Source organism: Ranitomeya imitator, chromosome 1 (assembly GCF_032444005.1).
Source record: "Ranitomeya imitator isolate aRanImi1 chromosome 1, aRanImi1.pri, whole genome shotgun sequence".
Classification (NCBI taxonomy): domain Eukaryota; kingdom Metazoa; phylum Chordata; class Amphibia; order Anura; family Dendrobatidae; genus Ranitomeya; species Ranitomeya imitator.
The window spans coordinates 694,174,470-694,196,809 of NC_091282.1; the positions used below are offsets into that span (position 1 = coordinate 694,174,470).

Consider the following 22,340-nt stretch of genomic DNA (forward strand, 5'->3'; position numbering starts at 1 on the left):
CACTAGAACAATGTTCCACAACTCCAGAGTCTAACTCTTTCTCAGTCTTTTGCAGTCAAGCAGGAGTTCTGATTTACCTCTTTAGCAATCCTACGAGCAGCTCTTTCTGAAATTTGTCTTAGTCTTAAAGACCTTATCTTGACTCCACTGTTCCTGGTAACTGCCATTTATTCCAACCCCTATGACTGCACCATGAGAGAGGGGATCCACCCTTCAAGGACAGGAGACCTACAGACATTAAAGGGTGGCACCTTTCCCATGCATCAGTTAGTTTCCTGTCCTTGACAGGTGAACCTCTTACAGACATACCTGTTGAAGGTAGAAGATTCATCTCATTCCCAGGCTCGGCTGGTTGGTTCACGCTACAGGGGTCCCTGGAAGCGCCACAGTGGGTCCTGGGTGACTTCATGATAGTTAGTGGAGCGGGACTCGGGTAGGAGTATGGTCGGCGCTGAAGACTGGTGAGTATGGTCCTGGAGCTGGCTGGTGGTGTCTTGTGCATGGTGCGCTCTTAGTGCGTCCGGGGAGGGCCCCGGTGATGTGTCTGGATGGGCCCTGATGACACATCCGAGGACTTCCGTGTGATGCGTCCCAGGTCTCCCAGTTTTCTGGGGCGGACCCTGATGACGTGTCCAGAGGCACAAGGTGACACGCCCGGGTGGCGTCGTCGGGGCTCGGATGACGCGTCTGACGGGAGCAGAATGCATAGCCGGAGAAGGGCATAGTATCGGTTCGGCTTCCTGGTCTCGTGTACTGTACCTGCAGGGGTTGTGACTCCTGGGGATCGCGTCACGCCCGGCAGGTTCTGGTGGAAAAAAAGATCTTTAGGAAAATTGTGCTGGAAACCTGCTGACCTGGATATCTGTGGGTGCCGAATGGGGGTGTGTCCAGTGGATTTAAATGGTCACATGCACACACCTCTTTGGGAGTCGTGTGAGCGGCGTCAACAGCAACCTGTGCAGGAGCAGCTCAGTGAGAAGCCTCAAGCATCCCTGTGATGACTCCGTGGCAGTGCAGGAAGTGGCCGTGTCAGCGAGAGTCTGGATTCTGCAGGAAGGTCCAGTCAGAGGAGCTCCAGCAGAGTGGATTCAGCAGTTTTCAGGGAAGATCCTTCAGCTGAGATGCGTCCCTGTCGTAATCCGGTACGTTTTCATTGATTCGCACTGGTAAATGACCTTATTGAAAGTTCACTCTGTGATTTAGTTTTCCCCTTCTTTCCCTGGCAGGAATCAGGAGAAATAAGTGTGCAGCAAAATCAAGGCATAAGGCATGTGCACTTTGCAGGTCCCCCTTGCCGGACTCTTGTTTAAAGAAACTGTGCCAGTCATGTATCCAGCAGACAGTAGCAGAAGACACCTAATTTTGCTACTAGTCTAAGAGAGTTTAGTAGGGCTGAGGTAAAGGAGTCCATGAGGTCCCTAACCCAACGAGAGGCCCATAAGAAAGAGGAGAAAAACTAGGTCCCCTGAATCGGACATTTCTAGTGACTTGATCAGAGGCGAGGATTCTTCAGAGTCATCTACTTCAGCGTCTCTCTTCGGAGGAAGACTCTAGCCGTTTCTGCTTCCCATAGTCTGGGTGGATAAGCTGGTGAATGCGGTCAGGAGTACCATGGGGATTGTGGAGTCAAAGCCTGAGAGATTACTTCAGGATGTCATGTTTGGGGGTCTGGACTAGAGGAGACGTAGGGCCTTGCCCTTGAATGACAGGATCTACTCTCTCGTACATAGAGAGTGGAAAAGATCAGAGAGGAAAGGTTCCCTTTCCCCAGCTTTTAAAAGGAGATATCGTTTTGACCATCTGGAGTTGGTTTCCTGGGATAAGGCCCCAAAACTGGATGCAGCAGTGGCCAAAGCGTCTATAAAAATCCTCTTTGCCCTTTGAGGAAATGGGGAGGTTAAAGGACCCACTGGACAAGAAGGCGGACACCTTTAAGGGCACGTGGGAGATGTCGTCAGGAGTTCTAAAACCAGCGGTAGCAACTGCATGTACGGTCAAGGCTGTGATTGGTTGGACCAACTAGAAACCCAGCTGAATGAGAGAGCTTCTAGAGAGACTATTCTAGCGCTCACTACCAATGATACAGGGTGCCGCAGCATTCTTGTCTGATGCCTCAGTGAACTCTGTCAGCTTGGCAGCAAAAGCCGCAGCCCTCTCAAATGCAGCTCGGAGAGCATTGTAGCTGAAATCCTGGCCCTGGGATATTCAGGCCAGGTCTAAACTTTTTGCCATTCCATGCGAGAGGGAGTACCTGTTTGGGCCAGTCCTGGATGAGCTGCAGAAAGCAGGGGACGATACGAAGACGTTTTCTAGTCTGTTGGCTACCTCCTGCAGTCGTCCCTTCAGTAGGAGAAGATTTAACCATGGGAAGCCTTTCAGGGACCGGGCCAAGTGAGATGATGGGAGGAAAGTTAGGGAGGTTAATGTTTGGATGCTCCCCTCATGAGCATGAACTGCCTCAATGACTGCTGACCCAGAAGGGGGGGGGGGGGGAGGGGAGGAGTCTGCCAGCCTTCTTCCCTGCCTGAAGTGAAATATCCAATAGTGACTGGTTCCATAGCCTGATAACATCAGGGCTGAGGTTGGAGTTTCTTTCAATCCCACTGGACTGGTTTATGGTAACTCCTTCCCGATCCTCCTCCGCAGAACAAAAATCCCTGGAAGCAAAAGTCCTGGAACTGTTGCATACGGCTGTCCTGTTGGAGCTTCCCTTGTCAGAGAGGGGTAGAGGCTTTTATTCCCTCCCCCCCCCCTTCCCTCTTTCTGATTAGGAAGCCAGGTGGTTCCTTTAGAACCATTATAAACTTAAAAGCTCTAAGCAAGTTCTTGAAAGTGCGCCCCTTTAAGATGGAATCGATAAGGTCAGCAATAAAGCTAATCTTTAAAAATTGTTTTATGGCAGTGTTGGATCTTGGGTACCATGCACCTATACATATGGAGCATCAGCGGTTCCTCAGGTTTGCGGTGGCTATAGAGGGCACAATTAAACACTTTCAGTTTAAAGCTCTCCCTTTTGGTCTCGCTCTTGCCCCTCAGGTCTTTACGAGGTGGTGGCAGAGGTCATGGGACATCTATGTGAAACCAGCGTTTTGCTTTTCGCCTATCTGGACAATTTTTTTTATTGTGATCAGGTCGGCTTATCATTGCTTGACGCAAGTGCAATAAATAATGGCCACCTTGGAATGATTGGGGTGGCTATTGAACATTAAAAAGTCACGTCTAGAACCCCTACAGAGGCAGGAGTTCCTAGGGCTAATTCTAGACTCAGAGATTCAGGAGTGTCGACTACTGGCTAGTAAATTAGAAAACCTCCACATCAGGTGTTGAACTGTAAACAGTTCCTCAATGTCACTTTTATGGCCACTAGCCTCCTGCATCCCAGCAGTCCGGTGGGCTCAATTTCATACGAGGGCCTCACAATGGGATGTCCTACTTAATGACTATTAATGATCAAATAGCTTCGGATAAGGGCTTATCCGAATAGCTATAGTGCTTACCAAATGGCTGCCTCGGTAACCTGAATACCTGGAACGCTCCCGATAATCACCTGTTCGGCGCTGCATGTGTCATGACTAGGGTTGAGCGAAACGGATCGTTCATTTTCAAAAGTCGCCGACTTTTGGCAAAGTCGGGTTTCATGAAACCCGACCCGATCCCTGTGTGGGGTCGGCCATGCGGTACGCGACTTTCGCGCCAAAGTCGCGTTTCGTATGACGCGCTTGGCGCCATTTTTTTCAGCCAATGAAGGGGCGTGGGCAGAGTGATGACATAGGTCTTACGGGCGTGGACGCCTATCGCCATGTTGTCGCTTGTCCACCAGCACTCTCTCAAAGTCGTCCAGGTATCAGCTCAGGGGCCCTGTTTAGCTCTGATCTAGCGGGGGATTACTGGATAGCTAGGTTTAAGGCATCGGCTAGATCTAGGTCCAGCCTTAAAGAGCGAATAATGCCATTGGCCCTCAACTTAGTCCTCACAGCAATGACAGAAACTCAGTCTTAACCCATCGAGTCAGCCCCAATAAAGATGCTTTCCCTTAATGTAGCCCTCCTAGTTGTATTGACATCTGCCCGAAGACTAAGTGTTATTCAGGCACTTTCTAGACTTCCACCATACACCCAGTTCTTGGAGAATCGAGTTATCTTGAAGTCAGATCCATCTTACTTACCAAAGGTGGCTTCTAAATTCCATAGGTTGCAGGAAATAGTTCTTCCTTCCTTCATTCTCAATCCTAAGAACCAGAAGGAAATGAAGCTCCATACGCTAGATGTCAGGAGGTGCCTTTTAGAGTGCATGTCAGTCACTAATCCTTGGAAAAAGGATAATCCTTATTTGTGTGCTTCCAGGGGGTTAGAAAGGGTCTTAAAATGTCAAGAAGCATTTTAGCTACATGGATCAGGGAGGCCATTTCATTAGCTTATACGTCAAGTAGCGAGGCAGTGCCAGAAGGTCTGAGGGCACACTCCACATGGGCCATGGCAGCCTCCTGGGCAGAAAGATCGGAGGTCTCGATCAAGCAGATACCAGTATGTAAGGCAGCTACATAGTCTTCTCCTTCCACTTTTCTAAGCATTATAGGCTTGATATGGGTACCTCTTCTGATCTCACATTTAGTTCAAGGGTGCGTCAGGCTGTGGTGCCTCCCTAAAATCTTACCTCTGTAATTCTCTCGTGGGGCTGTTATGAAGGATCGAATAAAGTATGTTACTTACCGGTAACAAGATTTTTCGGAGCCCATGACAGCACCCTTATATTCGCTCCCTTCATGTGTAGGTGAGCACGTCTTCCACTTGTATGTATTCACGTGTGAGAAACTATCTAGTGTTCGGATTATTGTATTTTTTTTGCTATTAACCATGGGAGGTCCTCTCGTGGTGCTGCCATGGGCTCCAAAAAATCCTGTTACCGGTAAGTAACTGAGACTTTCTTAATTACATTTTGAACTGAAGAAAGAGCAACTTAAAAGCGCTGTGAAATCTTCTTATAGCCATCTACTGCTTTGTGGGCCTCCACCATTTTATGTGCTAGTCAGCTGCTTAGAAGAACCAATGGCTGCTGTTTTTTGGCACAAGGTTAGAGGAGGCTGGGTTTTTATAAAGCTGGGAAATTTGCATCACCTGGCCTTTCCTAATGATGAACCTGAACAAGCCATAACCCTATAAGGCTATAATTAAGGTTTGAAACCTTGGTCAAAGTTATCTGAGCACACAAATCTCCAAGGGTGCCCAAACTTTTGTTTCAGACCATCTTCCTTTTTGTAATTTTTAAAATTTAAATTATGCAAATATGTATATAGTTTGCCTAATATACAAAGGAAATGTCATATTTAACTTTAGGCCTTTTAGAGATCCTTAATTTTTACCGGGGTGCCCAAACTTTACATGCCATTGTACGTTGTTATAGGATAAAAAGCCGCACCTTTTCTGTAGTTGTCATTTTCTCAGTCTCTGTATATAATATTCTATTCTTATTTGTTTTTAGTTCTAACATTGTGTATGTAGCTAGTAATCACTTTGTCTGGAGGTTGGTTCCTGTCTCCATTGCAACACAAATACAGCAACTGCTTCAGGACAAGCAGTTTGAACTTGCCTTACAATTGGCGGTAAGTCTGCGTACTGTAGTCTGAGTGAATGTATGTTACATAGTTAATAAAAAAAGACACTTGTCCATCAAGTTGAACCAAGTGATGGGAGAGATACATGTACAACCTCAATTCATGACCGGTCCACTATTTTCCTCCTGGTTTTCGATTGTTGATCCACTGTACCAAACATTAAAAAAAAAAAAACTTTATACATTTACATAACTTTTATGTTTTCTTCTAAAAAAAAAAAAAAAAGCGTCCTAAGGGTACCGTCACACAGTGGCATTTTGATCGCTACGACGGCACGATCCGTGACGCTCCAGCATCGTAACAATATCGCTCCAGCGTCGTAGACTGCTGTCACACTTTGCAATGTACGACGCTGGAGCGATAATTTCATGACGTATGTGCGATGTAGAAGCCGTTGGTTACTATGCGCACATCGTATACAATATCGTGCACACCTTTGTTACACCATGCGATCATGCCGCCACAGCGGGACACTAGACGACGAAAGAAAGTTTCAAACGATCTGCTACGACGTACGATTCTCAGCGGGGTCCCTGATCGCAGGAGCGTGTCAGACACTGCGAGATCGTAACTATATCGCTGGAACGTCACGAATCGTGCTGTCGTAGCGATCAAAATGCCACTGTGTGACGGTACCCTAAGCCCTTTTTGAAACCATCATCAGTTTCCAATGTGACCTCCTGAGGTAGACTATTCCACAAACTAATAGTTCTCATGGTAAAGAATCCTCGTCTCCTCTGGAGAGTGAACCTTTCTTGTCTTTGAGAGGATTTTTTGTTAAACCGCTTTTGACCACATATTTTGTGTGGGCCAATTTTTGTTCTTGTACAAGTTAATCATATCTCTTTTCAAGACTAAATAAATACATTTTAGACTTTTGGGTGGAACATATCGCCTTCCTCAGGAGTTTGCGTTGAGTCTTTGTTCATCTTAATCACAGCCAAGTTGTGTGTTTCATGTAGGACATAATAAATTTGGGAATTTTTCACCTTGGCTAAATTTATATTTGTGAAGTTTGGAGCCTACTTAGATCCCTTTTTGTTATCAGGGGTTGGTTAGGATATACCAAATTTTTTCCAACATGTTTTATTTGGTGTTCTTTTACACTCCTCCTGGGGGCCCGCTAATCCCTACTTTTTGTTTACGTTTTTACTTTTTTATTCGTTTGTAACCACTTTGTTAGCCAATGATGATGCTGGATGCCAAACTGTGAAGCCTCCTTGCCAATTGTAGTGATGGACCATAGCCTAGTTTGCTTGGCAAGACGGAGGTTCACCTAGTTGTTTCACGGAAAGGCTATCAAACAGGATGCAGCAAAGACCAGTGACAAGGTTAAATGTGCAGAGCATCTTGGAGCAAAGTTTCAGTGTTTAATTAAGAACTTGCCTACAATGAAAATACTTTTTACGATCATCCTGTTTCAACCTGAGAGTTTTTTGAATTGTATTTTATTTTGTATGACAGAGGATGAAAGATGATGCTGACAGTGAGAAGCTGCAGCAGATCCATCACATTCAGAACTTGTATGCCTTCAACCTTTTTTGCCAAAAACGTTTTGATGAGTCCATGCAAGTGTTCGCCAAGCTGGGTACCGGTAAGACATTCTCTCTGAAATATTCTGTCTGTAGGTTATTTTTATCACAATATCATTGCTATTGGGGTGAAAGTTCAGAAACTTTGAATCCAAAGATGAAAACAGGAAAATTAAAATTAATTCTTAGACTCCGCTTGTGTGTGCTGAGACTTGGCACCTATGAAATGAGAATTTTCTCAGCCTAAAAACCTAAATAGTATTCTTTCCAGGTTGGATGTCCTAATATCAATACATAACTCCAGATAAACGAATGTCGGGCATATATCTATATACTTCTCGAGAATGCGCCCAACAGTGGTCATAGAGGCAGTGTTTCTCTAGCTTTAATAACATGTCACTTGGTTTCATATTTTTTAGATCCAACTCATGTTATTGGGATGTACCCAGATTTGTTACCCTCTGACTACAAGAAACAGCTGCAGTACCCTAATCAAGTACCTTTGCTGTCAGGAGCTGAACTGGAAAAAGCCAATCTGGCCTTAATCGATTATTTGACACAGGTGAGAATCAATCCATAAGAATAAAGACTACAGAACCCTCACTAGCAAAGAATGAACTAATTCTCTATCTTGTACACAATACTTAATTTCTCTTTCGCCACATTGGAGGACACAGGACCATGGGTGTTATATGGTTGCCACTAGGAGGCTGACACTAAGTAGATACAAAAAAAGATTGGTTCCTCCTCTGCAGTATACACCACTCACTGGCTCCAACCAAAACAGTTTAAGCTTGGTGTCAGTAGGTGGCACTTGTGGTCTGATCCTCTGACCACATCTATAGCTTTTTATTTTTTAATTTTTTAAAACTTCATGGATTACAAGGGCGACGGATCCCTTAAGGGCTCCGCTCTCCCCAAACCTACAACAGGCGGGAACGTGGAGTGTCGCCTCCACGTATCCCTTCCTGCAATGTTTTTTCTTCAACATGCCTGAGATGTTAGGGGTGACGGGTCCCTTTAGGGCTCTGCTCTCCCCACCCCTGCGCAGAAGGGCACATAGAGTGTCACCTCTATGTATCCCCCTTTTCATCCAGGCTTATATTGCCTGATAAACAGCCCTGTCACATCCTAGGGGATTTGAGCCCCTTGGATGTACAGAGGCTCTTATGGTGTCTGTGTAGTCCCCACTGCCTGAACAGTGGCAATGAATGGAGGGCAGACGGTCCCTCTCCACCTTCCTGTTAAAGAGACGGTGGATTGAGGACTCCCTGCACCGTCCAATAAAGCAGCTGACCTGAAGGCAGGAGGAAGAGTACGGGTCCAGCTTTGTGGCGGTCTCCAGACCAGGACGCACACCTCGGTAAGTGCGGTCCGCGGACGTGGTGTGGCAGTACAGATGGCGGAGGGCTCCGGCACTAGCGGGGAAGCACTTGCTCCATGGTGTCCCGCTTCCCACAAAACCTTCCCTTTTTAAAATCACTGCGGCCATCTTCCCGCGCTGGCCGCATCCAGGGGATATCAGCGCTTTTTCCGCCTTCTTCCCCTGTACCATGAGACTTCCTGGATCTTCAGCGCGCATTTTTCCCGCCGGCGCGCTCTGCATGTGCATTTTGCACAGAGGATCTTTTTTTACAGACTGGCTCCCTGCCTACCTATCCCTCTACAGTGGACCGCTCATTTGGGGCCACAGGACCAGGGTAAGACTTGAACGGTGCCAATATATATCTCTTTCTCTGCAGTTTGCAGCTGGCTCTGCTATTCTTTAGCCTCCCTATTGGAGCATATCAGCAGCACCAGGGACATTATAGAGTACACCATGTCTCTCCCTAAAACATCCAAAAGGGCTATCAAAACAGTGTTTTTCTACTCTTGCACCTCCTGCCAGTCTGCCTTAGAACAGAGACCAAGTACGCCACTGCACTGCACTGCAAGACCTGTGATCCCGAATGCGCTCAGGAGCCCTCCGCTGTCACTGAACCCAGTGTACCTAGCCCCCCCTGAGTGGGCTTTGTCACTGTCAGTCAATGGCTTCTCTGACTAAAGCGATTGAGTCCCTCCAAGACCCCACCACGGGTCGGGGTATTTGTTTGCCTGTCTTAGACGGTACCTCTACCTCCCAGGAGCCACCGACCATCAAGGGCCGTTCTCAATCAAAAACTTCACGAACATCTAGGAAACTGGTCCATAGCTCGTCTCCCGGGCCCTCTCAAGCCCCGGCATCTGGGAGCTCCGTCCCCCTCACTCCCTCACCCAGGGGTTGTAGTGACCATGACTCTGAGTCCGAGTCCGATATTCCAATTGACCAGGATTCTTCGGATTACCAGGCGACAGAGGATAACCTTATCGAAGCCGTCAATCCGACTCTGAATATTAACGAGGCCTCTAATTCTAAATCAGTCAAAAGGACTAAACGCTCTTATAAGATTTTCTCAAACCATCCTGAATTTCAGGATATTTTCTGGAGGCATAGGGAGCGAACAGACAAACGCTTCGCAGGTCAGAAACTGCTTGAAGCAAGATATCCATTTCCTTCTGATCTACGGAAGGAATGGGCTGAATCTCCTCAGGTTGATCCTCCGGTATCGCGTCTGTCCACCAAAACCCTCCTATCCTTGCCAGACGGTTCTTCTATTGAAGATGCCACAGACCTTCAGATAGAAAATCTGGGCCGTTCAGTGTTTGAAACCTCATGCGCTGCTCTCTCTCCCTCTTTCGCTGCGACGTGGGTAGCTAAGGCTATGGTCTCTTGTGCAGATACGTTAATCAGAATTATTCAGGATAGTGACCTTCCCCCGGAGGCGGCGGAGCTGGCATACCAGATCTCCCTCGCCGGGGATTATGTAGTGCACGCTTCCCTGGATGCAGCTAATTGTGGCCGCTCTTGCAGCTGAAAACGCCATTTCTATTAGATGGGCATTGTGCCTCAGGGAATGGCGGGCGGATTCTGCTTTAAAAAAAAAACAAAAAAAACTTCTGTCTTACCAGAGCAGTTGGTTGTTTGGAGAGAAGCTGGATCAGCTCATCCCAGACGCCATGGGAGGGAAAAGTAAATTCCTCCCCCAACAGAGGATTAGGCGACCATTTCTTCGGCAACAACAGACTCGCTTCCGGTCCTTTCACAACTCTTCTGCCTGGTCCAATACAGTTATCTCTTTCGGCTCAGGGCGCTCATCCTGTGGAGACAGGGGCACCCAAGTTGCGAAGTCCAACCATTCCTGGAAGAAAGGGAAGGTCCCATAGATTTTCTGCTCAATGAAGCGCGGCATCCCCGGTCGACACCAACAGAGTAGGCGGCCGTCTACTCCTATTTCTCCATGCTTGGTTCTCAGTCGTTCACGACGAATGGCTCAGGGACCTGGTGTCTTCCGGTTACAAGATGGCATTTTCTTCCCACCCTCCAGGCTGGTTTTTCCCCTCTCGTCCTCCCAAAACAGCTGCACAGGCATTGCCCTTCTACCAAGCCATCGACTCCCTATACCAAAGCGGAGTCATTGTTCCAGTCCCAGAAAATGAAAGGTTAACGCGGTTCTACTCGAACTTATTCATGGTCCTGAAAAAAGACGGGTCGGTAAGGCCCATTCTTACCTGAAGCTAGTAAACAAGTTTGTAAAAGTCTGGCATTTCAGAATGGTGTCCCTCCACTCTGTCATCTCTTTAATGGAAAAGGGGGAGTTCCTTGATCCATCGACATCTGGGATGCTTACCTGCATATCCTGTTTTGTTTTTTCCCCCTTCACAAACTGTTCCTGCGCTTCGCCGTCTGCAAGGACCATTATCAGTTTACAGCCTTGCCCTTCAGTCTAGCCACTGCTCCCAGAGTATTCACGAAGGTCCTGGCAGTCGTCATGTCCATTCTCCACTCTCGGGGTGTGGTCATTTTACCATACTTGGATGATCTTCTAATCTGTCTTTCCAACCTTGCGCAGAGTGCCTCCGCATTACCTTGGACACACTTTCTCGTCTGGGCTGGCTGGTAAACTTGGACAAATCCTCCCCGGTTCTAGCTGGTCAGATTTCCTTTTTAGGAATGACCCTGGACACCTCCCGAGGGTTGGTGACTCTCCCTTGAGATAAGGTGTTGGCCCTTCAACAGGGAGCCCGGGCACTTTGTCGTCCAGGTCCTCTCTGCATCTGTTTCTGCATGAGGGTCCTGGGCAGGATGGTAGCAGCAATGGAAGTTATTCCGTTCGCCCAGTTACAACTTCGACCTCTTCAGTATGCGCTTCTGGCGGCCTGGGAGAAGAACTTTCTCCCTCGACTGACACTGCCGTTTGTCCCCGCGGGTCAGGCAGGAGCTCAGGTGGTGGACGTTACGGTCATTCCTCACCCAGGGGAAGTCTTTCCTTCCGGTCCAATAGCTGGTGGTCTCCACCGATGCCAGTTTTCTGGGCTGGGGAGTTATCTTTCGACACCACACTGCCCAGGAGCGCTGGTCTCCTCCAGAATATTGATAGGGAGAAATGTCTCGTGAGATCTGTGTGATTCAATTGTCCCTGCGACTGTTTTGTCACCTCCTATTGGGTCGCCCCATCCAAATACAAATCAACCATCAGGGGGCACCCGCAGCAGGGCGGCAATGTGTGAGGTGAGGCACATTCTGTGGTGGGCCGAGAAAAGCCACTCGGTCATCTCAGCAGTGCATATTCCGGGTGTGGAAAACATGGTGGCAGACTTTCTCAGCCGCCAGGGTCTTGCCTCGTGGGAATGGTCGCTTCACCCGAATATCTTTCAGCAGATTTGTCATCGCTGGGGGACTCCAGACGTCAACCTGATGGCGTCAAAACTCAACGCCGAGGTACCAGAGTTCATAGCTCGGTCCAGGGACCAACAGGCCATAGGGGCAGATCAGATGCGCTAGTCCTTCCGTGGCGTCAGTTCCATCTCCCGTATGTGTTTCTCCCCATCCTTTGCTTCCGAGAGTCATCAGGAAGATCAAATCAGAAGGAGCTCCAGACATCCTAGTCGCTCCGGACTGGCCGCACCGGACATGGTACGCAGAGTAGGTACAGCTCCTCACCGACGTTCAATGGCATCTTCCAGATCATCCAGATTTGCTCTCGCAGGACCCGATTTTCCACCAGAATTCAGGAGCCCTGCGTTTAGGGAGCTGGTTTCTCTCAAAAGGTGGTTTCTACCATGATTAACGCTCGGAAACCTGCGTCCATGCGTATCCATCACCGTACCTGGAAATCCTTTTTCGCATGGTGCAGAGATCGTGGTCATTCCCCTCTCGCTTTCTCTATTCCGGCCATCCTAGAATTTTTTTATACTTGCACGAACTCTGGCCTAGCGCTCAGTTCTCTCAAGGGTCAGATTTCCCCCTTATCTGTCTTGTTCCAGCGTAAGATCGCTTCCAATGTTCAGATGAACACTTTCATTCAGGGGGTCTCATTTGGTACCCCCCTATAGGATGCTTTTGGACCCATGGCACCTTAGTCTGGTTTTGGATGTTCTACAGGGGTCCTCCTTCGAACCGCTACACCTTTTGTGGAAGGTGGCTTTTCTTGTTGCTGTCAGACGGGTATCGGAGTTAACTGCCCTGTCCTGTAAGGCTCCTTTTTCTAATCTTTCACCAGGACAAGGTAGTTCTCAGACCGTCTCCGACTTTCTTGCCCAAGGTGGTCTCTTCTTTTCACCTTAACGAGGACATTGTCCTACCTTCGTTTTGCCCGACTCCAGTGCACAGCTTCGGGAGAGCCCTTCCCACCCTGGATCTGGTGAGGGCTCTCAGAAGGTACGTCTCACGAACCGCATCCTTCCGTAAGACAGACGTCTTATTCGTCTTTTCTGAGGGTCACAGGAAGGGACTCGCTGCTTCTAAATCCACAACAGCCAGGTGGTTCCGCTCGACTATTCGAGTCTTACCGTGTCAGGAACATGCCTATCCCAGCGGGTATTAAGGCACACACCACTCGTGCGGTGGGGGCCTCCTGGGCCATTCAGCACCAGGCGTCGGCAGAACAGGTGTGCAAGGCTGCAACTTAGTCCAGTTTGCACACCTTCTCGAAGCACTACAACATTCACGCTCAGGCCTCAGCAGATGCGAGCCTTGGAAGACGAATCTTGCAGGCGGCGGTAATGCATCTCTAGGCAGCTGGTGTGTGAGGTTTGGTTTGTCCTGTCTTTTTTCCCCACCTAGGGACTGCTTTGGGACGTTCCATGGTCCTGTGTCCACCAATGTGGCGAAGGAGAAACAGGGATTTTTGTGTACTCACCGTAAAATTCTTTTCTCCGAGTCACTCATTGGGGGACACAGAAACCCACCCTTTTTGGCCTATTAGCTTAAGTATGTTCTTTGGTTTGACGTTGGTATACTCTATTATTGTTCTTGTTTCTTTAATCTACTGCTTTTTCATGAAACTGGTTCGATTGGAGCCAGTATGTGTGGTGTATACTGCAGAGGAGGAGCTAATCTTTTTTGTATCTACTTAGTGTCAGCCTCCTAGTGGCAGCCGTATAACACCCTTGGTCCTGTGTCCCCCAATGAGTGGCTTGGAGAAAAGGATTTTATGGTGAGTACGCAAAAATCCCTGTTTTTCATACAAAATGCATACAAATTATTGATATTAGTGGTTAAAATGTGACCCATGCAGAAGGTTACACGCCACACCTTCTTTAAAGGGTTGTCCACTCCACAGACAACCGATTCTCAATTATTATATACGCCAAGTAAAATAACAGCCTGTGCTAGTCTCCGTCGCCATTTCAGCAACGTCGGCACTAGCTCTCCCATGGCTTGCTTGACACGGTTATATCATGTTACCCCTGAATCCAGTCAGCATCCGCTAATGATCCACCTCACTCGCACTTAATTCGGATGTAGCTGACATCTGGAGGTAATTGCTCTCCTCAAAGTTTCTACAAGATTTTGAAGGTGTCTGTAGGAATTCTTGATAATTTATCCAGAAAATTCTTTCAGGTCAGTCACTGATGTTTGGGTCTGGCTTGCAGTCTCTGTTCTAGTTCTCCACAAAGATGATTTGCGAGGTTGCGGTTAGGGCTCTTTATGGGCCAGTCAAATTCTTCCACACCAAAGTCGGCCAAGCATTTCTTTTTAGACTTTGCTTTGTGCTTTGGTTCACAATCCTGGTAAACTGAAAAGAGCCTTCCCCAAAGTATTCCCACAGAGTTGGAGGCATTGAATTGTGTAAAATGTCTTGGTATGTTGAAGCATTAAGAATTCCAGTCCCTGGAACTAAGAGGCCTAGGCTGACCCATGAATAACAACCCCTTAGCATTGACCTCCTCTACCAAACTCCAAAGTTGGTGATTAAATACTGAACTGTATGGCCACTCCTGGGGTGCGCTGAGTGCCTGTGCTTAGTTTGAACAGTTTTTTTGCTGACTGATTCTGTTTCTGATACACAGGGTGCATTCCCATTGTGTTGTGTCACTGACTGACAGCTGGATCTAATGCTGAGTAGGCAGTTGGTCAGTATCGGGGATGCTGTTAGGCTATGTGCACACGTTCAGGATTTCTTGCAGAAATTTCCTGAGAAAAACCTGAAATTTTCTGCAAGAAATCTGCATGTGTTTTTTGCGCGTTTTTACCATGTTTTTGGTGCGTTTTTTTGCGGATTTTTCCAGACATTTCCCAATGCATTACATAGTGGGAAATCCGCAAAAAATCCACAAAATTAATGAACATGCTGCGTTTTTTACCGCGATGCGTTTTTTTCACGGAAAAAAAAGCATCATGTGCACAATAATTGCGAAATTCATTCTAAATGATGGGATGCATAATGTCTGCTGTTTTTTTGCAGTTTTATAGTGTATTTATAGCGAAGAAAACACGAAAAATCAGCAACTTGTGCACACAGCCTTACAGCTGCCGCTCTCGATGCACTAAGCGGTGACTGAAGTTGCCCCTATGACTGAAATCTGAAGTCTGCCAGGAGGAATGAAGTTAATTTCCTCTCAGCAGCGGGCCTCTAATGGGCACTGGTTGTATTCAGAACGCTGTTAGCGGGCAATTGAAACGCGTGTCTTCAGGTTAATAGCGTTTTTTTACATGACAGGTAAAAAACCTGCGGATATGGTGTTAATCTACAGATTAATAGCGTTACTTGCCTGCACCTGGCCAAACTCTGCGGAGAGAAATTGATCTTTATTCTCCCCGCCAGAATTCGGTGTTCAGTCATGGGGGCACTGGCACTGGTACCAGTATACAGAGCGGCTTGTGTAATCGCACTCCCAGCCCTGACTGACACTCGCTCTGTATTCGGGCCGTCTGTCAGTCAGGGCTGGGAGCGCAGTTACACCGGCTGCTCTCTATACGCAGAGCAGTCACTGAACCTGCAACGGTGCTGCCCCCGTGACTGAAACACGAACACTGCCAGGGAGAACGAAGTTGATTTTCTCCCTGCAGTGTTTGGCTAAGTGCTGGCGCCAGGCACAGGTTAGCCATTTTGACCTGCAGATTAACCCCATATCTGCAGGTTAATAGCGTTTTTACAGAGGACAGGTTCCCTTTAAGAAACAAAAGCTAGGTTTTTCATGTGTATTGTCTGTTTCAAACAAATCTAAATACTTTTTTCTGGACTTTTCTTTTTAATCTGACAGAAAAGGAGTCACCTGGTTAAGAAGCTGAATGACACTGATCATCATTCTACAACCTCCCCACTAATGGAAGGAACCCCAACCATCAAATCAAAAAAGAAGCTTCTGCAAATTATAGACACCACTCTGCTAAAGTGCTACCTGCATGTAAGTTATTTTCAATACAAGTGATAGAGGTTTTTTTCAGCATTATTTTATAAAATTTAAATATGTACCATCTTCATGCCAATCCTATTAGCATCACTGAGAGTTGTAGTGGCTCCACTGATGGAACGCTGCCGTCTGATTGCTCTCCTCATCCGCCTGAAAGCTCTTTAAATAGGGACTTTGGAAAATGTGACCCCTGTTTGGGACTGGGGAAGGTGGAACCTCTGTCTGGGACAGGTGACAGTGGGACCTCTGTTTGGGACAGGTGACGATGGGACCGGAGATGGTGGGAATCCTGCTTGTGACCGGTGACGGTGGTACCCCTGTTTGTGACTGGTGATGGTGGGACCCCTGTTTGGGAAGATGTAGAGTGAAGGAGCTGTTCACCGGTCCTTGGTTGAATTCTCCCCTCTGAAAACCATGTGCCTGCTCTGTACACTGTTGTGTAAGAGGCCTGGTGCCCTTATACGCCAATGTCAGAAAAGCAGAATTATAGCTCTGTTGGCATGAGTAAGCAAATGAGGGAAGCAGCAGTTGTCTGCATATTTAAACAACCTGCCTAAAGGTACCTTCACACTCAGCGATGCTGCAGCGATACCGACAACGATGTCGATCGCTGCAGCGTCGCTGTTTGGTCGCTGGAGAGCTGTCACACAGACAGCTCTCCAGTGACCAACGATGCCGGTAACCAGGGTAAACATCGGGTTACTAAGCGCAGGGCCGCGCTTAGTAACCCGATGTTTACCCTGGTTACCATCGTAAAAGTAAAAAAAAACACTACATACTTACCTTCCGCTGTCTGTCCTTGGCGCTGTGCTTTCCTGCACTGACTGTGAGCACAGCGGCCGGAAAGCAGAGCGGTGACGTCACCGCTGTGCTTTCCGGCTGGCCGGCGCTCACAGCCAGTGCAGAGAAGCACAGCGCCGGGGACAGACAGCGGAAGGTAAGTATGTAGTGTTTGTTTTTTTTACTTTTACGATTGTAACCAGGGTAAACATCGGGTTACTAAGCGCGGCCCTGGGCTTAGTAACCCGATGTTTACCCTGGTTACCAGTGAAGACATCGCTGAATCGGCGTCACACGCCGATTCAGCGAGGTCTGCAGGGAGTCCAGCGACGAAATAAAGTGCTAGACTTTCTGCAGCGACCAAAGACATCACAGCAGGATCCTGATCGCTGCTGCGTGTCAAACTGAACGATATCGCTAGCCAGGACGCTGCAACGTCACAGATCGCTAGCGATATCGTTCAGTGTGAAGGTACCTTAACAGTCTCTTTAGTACAATACACCCATAAACAGATCTTTAGAAAAACTATATCTCAAGCCCATTTATGATACGTAAATGAGGTCTTTGACTAGTCAGTTGGGCGTTAGTGTCCCCAAACTGGTCGGCCCACTTAGCATGTAATCACGCCTGTGTGGGCATGATAATGACTTACAATTGCTTACAATTGCATCGCCATCTCCATACTTGCCTGGCGCATGCGCGCATCTTCTTCCCCTCGCATCATTGGTGCTCAGTAGCCGGGTGTAGGCGTCCCAGCTTCATAGAGGCGCACTGCGCATGATCAGACATCTCCACTTCCAATATCAAGTGCAGTGCGCCTCAGTGAAAATCTCCAAAAAATTAAAAAAGCTCTTGTAAATCAATATAATTTATTATAACCTTTCATAGCTGTAATGTTTAAAGAAAACTCAAGTCCATCATGTCAACCTACAATTTAGCATGACAAAAACTCCATGAGGCAGACATGAATTACCCCATATTAGAAGAATAATTCCTTCCAAACTCCACATTCGGCAATCAGACAAGTTCCCTCAATCAAAGTCCCTTAACCAGTAATATTATATACTTAAAAAGATCATCCCGGCCCTTCTTGTGCATTAGTAAAAGGACCATTACAACATGCGATAGAGAGTTTTAGTCTCACTGCTTGTACAGCAAAGAATTTGCGTCCATAATGACTAAACCTTCTTTCCTCTAAGGCTATGTGTACACGTCAGGATTTTCTGCAGAATTTTCCTGAACAAAACCGCATGCATTTTTTTTCGCGTTTTTTTCCAGAGCTTCCCAATGCATTAAATAGCAGGAAAAACGCGAAAAATCCACAAAATTAATGAACATGCTGCGTTTTTTACAGCGATGCACAAAAATTGCAGAATGCATTAAAAATGATGGGATGCTTATGTATGCGGTTTTTAAGCGTTTTTCCAGCGGAAAACGGCTGAAAAAACGCGAAAAATCCTGAACGTGTGCACATAGCCTAAATGTTGATGTTCTCTTGTCACTGTGGCAGGCCTAGGTGTAAAAAGATAAATCTACAGATCCCTATACTGTCCCTTCATTATATTTGTACACTGTAATCCTATCGTTCCGAAGTCTATTCTTTTCCAAACTGAATAACCACAAATTTAACCCCTTTGCCCTGTTTTCTACAGCTGACATGTGCCCGCAATAGCAGCGGGTGGATCACTAGTCAAACGCTGACAGCTGCATTTAACTAGTGCTTCCGGCCATCGGGCCAGAAATGAGCGCATCGCTGAGCCCCGTCCCGTGATCGGGGGTCAACGATGCGTTGGCATGACAACCAGAGGTCTATTGAAGACCTCCATGGTTGTTGATGCCTGATTGCTATGCGCTGTGGTCGGCGCTCATAGCAATGCAGTAAATCTACTACATAGGAGCGATCTATGCATCGCTCCTATGTAGCTGAGGTGATCGAGTTGTGCCAGCTTCTAGCCTAGGCTATTGAAGCATGGCAAAAGTAAAAAAAAAAAAAAAAAAAAGTTTTTAAAAATGAAAAATAAAAGTTTAAATCACCCCCTTTTCGCCCCATTCAAAATAAAACAATTAAAAAAAATCAAATATACACACATTTGGTATCACAGCGTTCAGGATCGCCCGATCTATCAATTAAAAAAAGGATTAACCTGATCGCTTAACGGTGTAGCGAAAAAAAAATCGAATTGCCATAATTGTGGTTTTTTGGTTGCCGCAACATTGCATTAAAATGCAATAATGGGCGATCAAAAGAAAATATCTGCACTAAAATTGTATCATTAAAAATGTCAAAAAAATAAGCCCTCACCCAACTCCAGATCACGAAAAATGGAGACGCTACAGGTATCTGTGTTTACATTGTAAAGTTTAGTATCACCTGCAAATAGGTAAGTGAAAGGAATCCAAACACGTCTGTCCGTTGGTATAAAATATATATATATATATATCTATATCTATATCTATATCTATATCTATATATTACGGTAATTCATTTTACTAGTGGTCCTTTAAAATACCAAAGAAAAACTTTTAAACTTAATCAAAGGGCGGTTATCCGCCAGAAACGCATCAGTTTTAAAGTTTTTCTTTCTCCTATTTGTTATTTCTTTGGTATTCTAATCTACCCCAAATTAATATAAATTAACATTTTATTTTTTTTTTGCTAACGGACGGATGTGCTTGGAATCCTTTCACTTTCCTATTTGTGCTGACTCTGCCAGCTGAACTCCGCATCCTCTGTTGGACATATACAGCACAGACCGCATTATTCAGCAGCGCTGGTGGGCTTTTTTCTTTCTCCATCACCTGCAAATATTTAAATTCTACTCTGAATGAATGCCCCATACAAGGTTATTGATATATAGAGGGCCCAATACTGACCCATGTGGTAGTCAACTGTTACTCTCCCATACTGTGTTCCAGTAATATCCTCCTTCTGTGGATGCTGATTGGTTGCAGCACGACAATGGCATTTAATTGCCTCTTGTGAGTATAAGCATAGGCATTCAAGGGGTTGTCCAAGTAGTGGGTAACGCCTTTTTAAGTAGTTGACATATTGGAAACTTTGTCTACCCAAAATTATTTCAGTAATGGATTTGTACAGATTGTGTGACAATAAAGGTGGAAAAACGTCTGAAATGATTGTTTTTACATGACAAAAACCTGGCATTTTAATATCCACTGTAGTTTCTGTGAGAGTTAAAGGCACTGAATAGAACGGCAAGCTACATTCTTTCCGTAAGTCCCATTTATTTCTGTGGCCGTTTTGAAATCCGCTTTGCACAGCCCATTCCGCTCTAAGCGTAGTCCCACTATCTTGTGGCCGGCGCACAAGCGCAGATATTGCTGTCTAAGCAATGAATGGCTGACATGGGAATAGACAGTGTGCATGGCCAGGCCTTATCTGTGTGGACCTTGGTTCTCCTGCATTACACTAATCTTCACAGTGTCATATGAACCTTCTTCATTAGACTAATGTTGCCCTGGTGGCTCCTCTCCTGCGCCTGGAGAACAATCATTGCCATGTGGAAGAGAGTGAACATGTGCTGAAGAAGGCGCACAAGTACAGTGAGCTCATCATCCTTTACGAGAAGAAAGGCCTTCATGAAAAAGGTGAGAAATGGGCCGCTATGGAGGTATAGTACCTCACATCGCCGGGGACAGGTGGGAATAATTGCATCCTCTAATTTCTGTATATTGACTTAATAATTGGTTATGTAACAAGATTTGCCAAGTCCATAAATAGCCATTGTGTGTATTATACTGTATTATACTAATGAGTGTTTTTGCAGCTCTTATGGTCCTGGTTGACCAGTCAAAAAAGGCCAATTCGCCATTGAAAGGTCATGAAAGAACTGTACAGTACCTGCAAAGATTAGGTGAGTACCAAGACACATCTCATTTTCAGGTGTCGTCCATCTTCAAACATGTTTAGATAAAATTGTGAATATGTTTTCATTTTTAAATGTCTCAGCCTCTGGCCTCCTGCTCAAGAGGAGAGTGTTTCCTATGTCTGCACCTCATCAAGAGTTGTGAGGGGAGCTGGCTAAGGGATGTTTTCAGTAGTTAAGTCTGTCTGTCTCCGCATGTGACAGGTTATCTTAGCCCCTTATTGACCGCCAATATGTCTGTTTACTGACCTGAGATATAAGAGACTAGCCTCCTTATACAGGTGACAATCCAGCAGCTGTCGGCTGTCCACTATAGCTGACAACTTACTGCATCAGCCATGATCAGTGTTGGTACTGTGTAGCCGTTTATCCCATTAAATGCTGCTTTTAATAATGACTACAGCATCTAGATGGTTAAGAGTGTGGGGGCTCCCTGTTTAACCCCATCGGCACCCTGAGATCTTAATTGTGTGGTCCTGAAGCTTGTCATGGCAATACCTGGCCTAATAATGCCTTAGAGTCTGCCAGCTACAGGGACTTGTTTCAGAAGTTATTAACATTTTAGATGGTAAAAATACATTTCTTCATTCCCGTTATGTCACTTTGCATTAATTCCTGAAAAGCATCTGAAGCGCTAATAAACTATCTGAAAGCAATTTTAAATACATTGAGGGGTGCTCTTTTTAAAATGGTATCACTTTTGTGGTTTCCAATATACCGGACCCCCAAAGTCAATTCAAAATTGAATAGGTTTCTAAAGAAATAGGTTTTGTAAACTTCCTTGAAAAAATGAAAAATGACTGCTACATTGTAAAACCTTCTAAAATGCTAACAAAATAAAATATTTTACAAATGGTGCTGATATAAAGTTTTAATTCATATCATTTTTGTGTAGATACGATCTTTTGATCGCCCGTTATTGTATTTTATTGCAGTGTAGCAGTGACCAAAAAACTTAATTCTGGCTTTTTTAAATTTTTTCTCCTTATGCCGTTTAGTGATCAGGTTGATTTTTTTTATATTGATAGATCGGGCGATTCTGAACGTGGCGATACCAAATGTGTATATTTTATTTTTTATTTTATTTTTTTGTTTTATTTTGAATGGGGTGAAAAGGGGGTGATTTGAACTTTTATAATTTCAATAGTCTCCATGGGCGACTAGAAGCTGCAGTACTTTGATTGCTTCTGCTACACACAGGCGATGATCAGATCGCCTGTGAGTAGCATAAATGCTCACTTGCTATGTGCGCCGACCACGGAGCAGCGCTTATAGCAATCTGGCAATGACAACCATAGAAGTTTACTGCAGACCTCTGGTTGTCATGCCAACCCATCTGTGACCTGTGATCATGTGATAGGGTCACCTATGGGCGGTGTTAACAACACACTTCCGGTAAGCGCAAGTTAACAGCTGCGGGTGGATCACTATTCCACCCGTGGCTGTAGCGGGCACATGTCAGCTGTATAGATCAGCTGTCATGTGCCCGGAAAGGTGTGGGCTCAGCGCCGAAGCCCACACCAAACAAGGGAGTCCAACGTGGGCATACTATTACGCCCAGCGTCGAAAAGGGGTTAAAGGAATAATCATTCATGGTTTGAAAATTGCTATTTTTTTTTTTTTTAAATTTCTGTTATTTTTATAAATAAATGTAAAACATATCAACCTAAATTTACAATTGTTAGAAAGTATAATGTGTCACGAAAAAAAATCTCAAAATCAATGGGATATGTTGAAGCATCCCAGAGTTATTACCATATTTTTTTAGACTATAAGACGCACCTAGGTTTTAGAGGAGGAAATTAGGGGGGAAAAAAA

At 45.9% G+C, this 22,340-nt stretch overlaps 1 protein-coding gene across 1 annotated transcript in view; it reads left to right on the forward strand.

Annotated features, from left to right (window-relative positions):
- Positions 1-22,340, forward strand: part of VPS39 (VPS39 subunit of HOPS complex) — a 107,521-nt gene that overhangs the window by 41,685 nt on the left and 43,496 nt on the right. The window contains exons 10-15 of the mRNA XM_069730617.1: positions 5,479-5,599; positions 7,076-7,205; positions 7,563-7,705; positions 15,709-15,852; positions 20,103-20,244; positions 20,424-20,510. Coding sequence (XP_069586718.1) covers positions 5,479-5,599; positions 7,076-7,205; positions 7,563-7,705; positions 15,709-15,852; positions 20,103-20,244; positions 20,424-20,510 — 767 coding nt within the window. The remainder of the gene's footprint in view (positions 1-5,478; positions 5,600-7,075; positions 7,206-7,562; positions 7,706-15,708; positions 15,853-20,102; positions 20,245-20,423; positions 20,511-22,340) is intronic.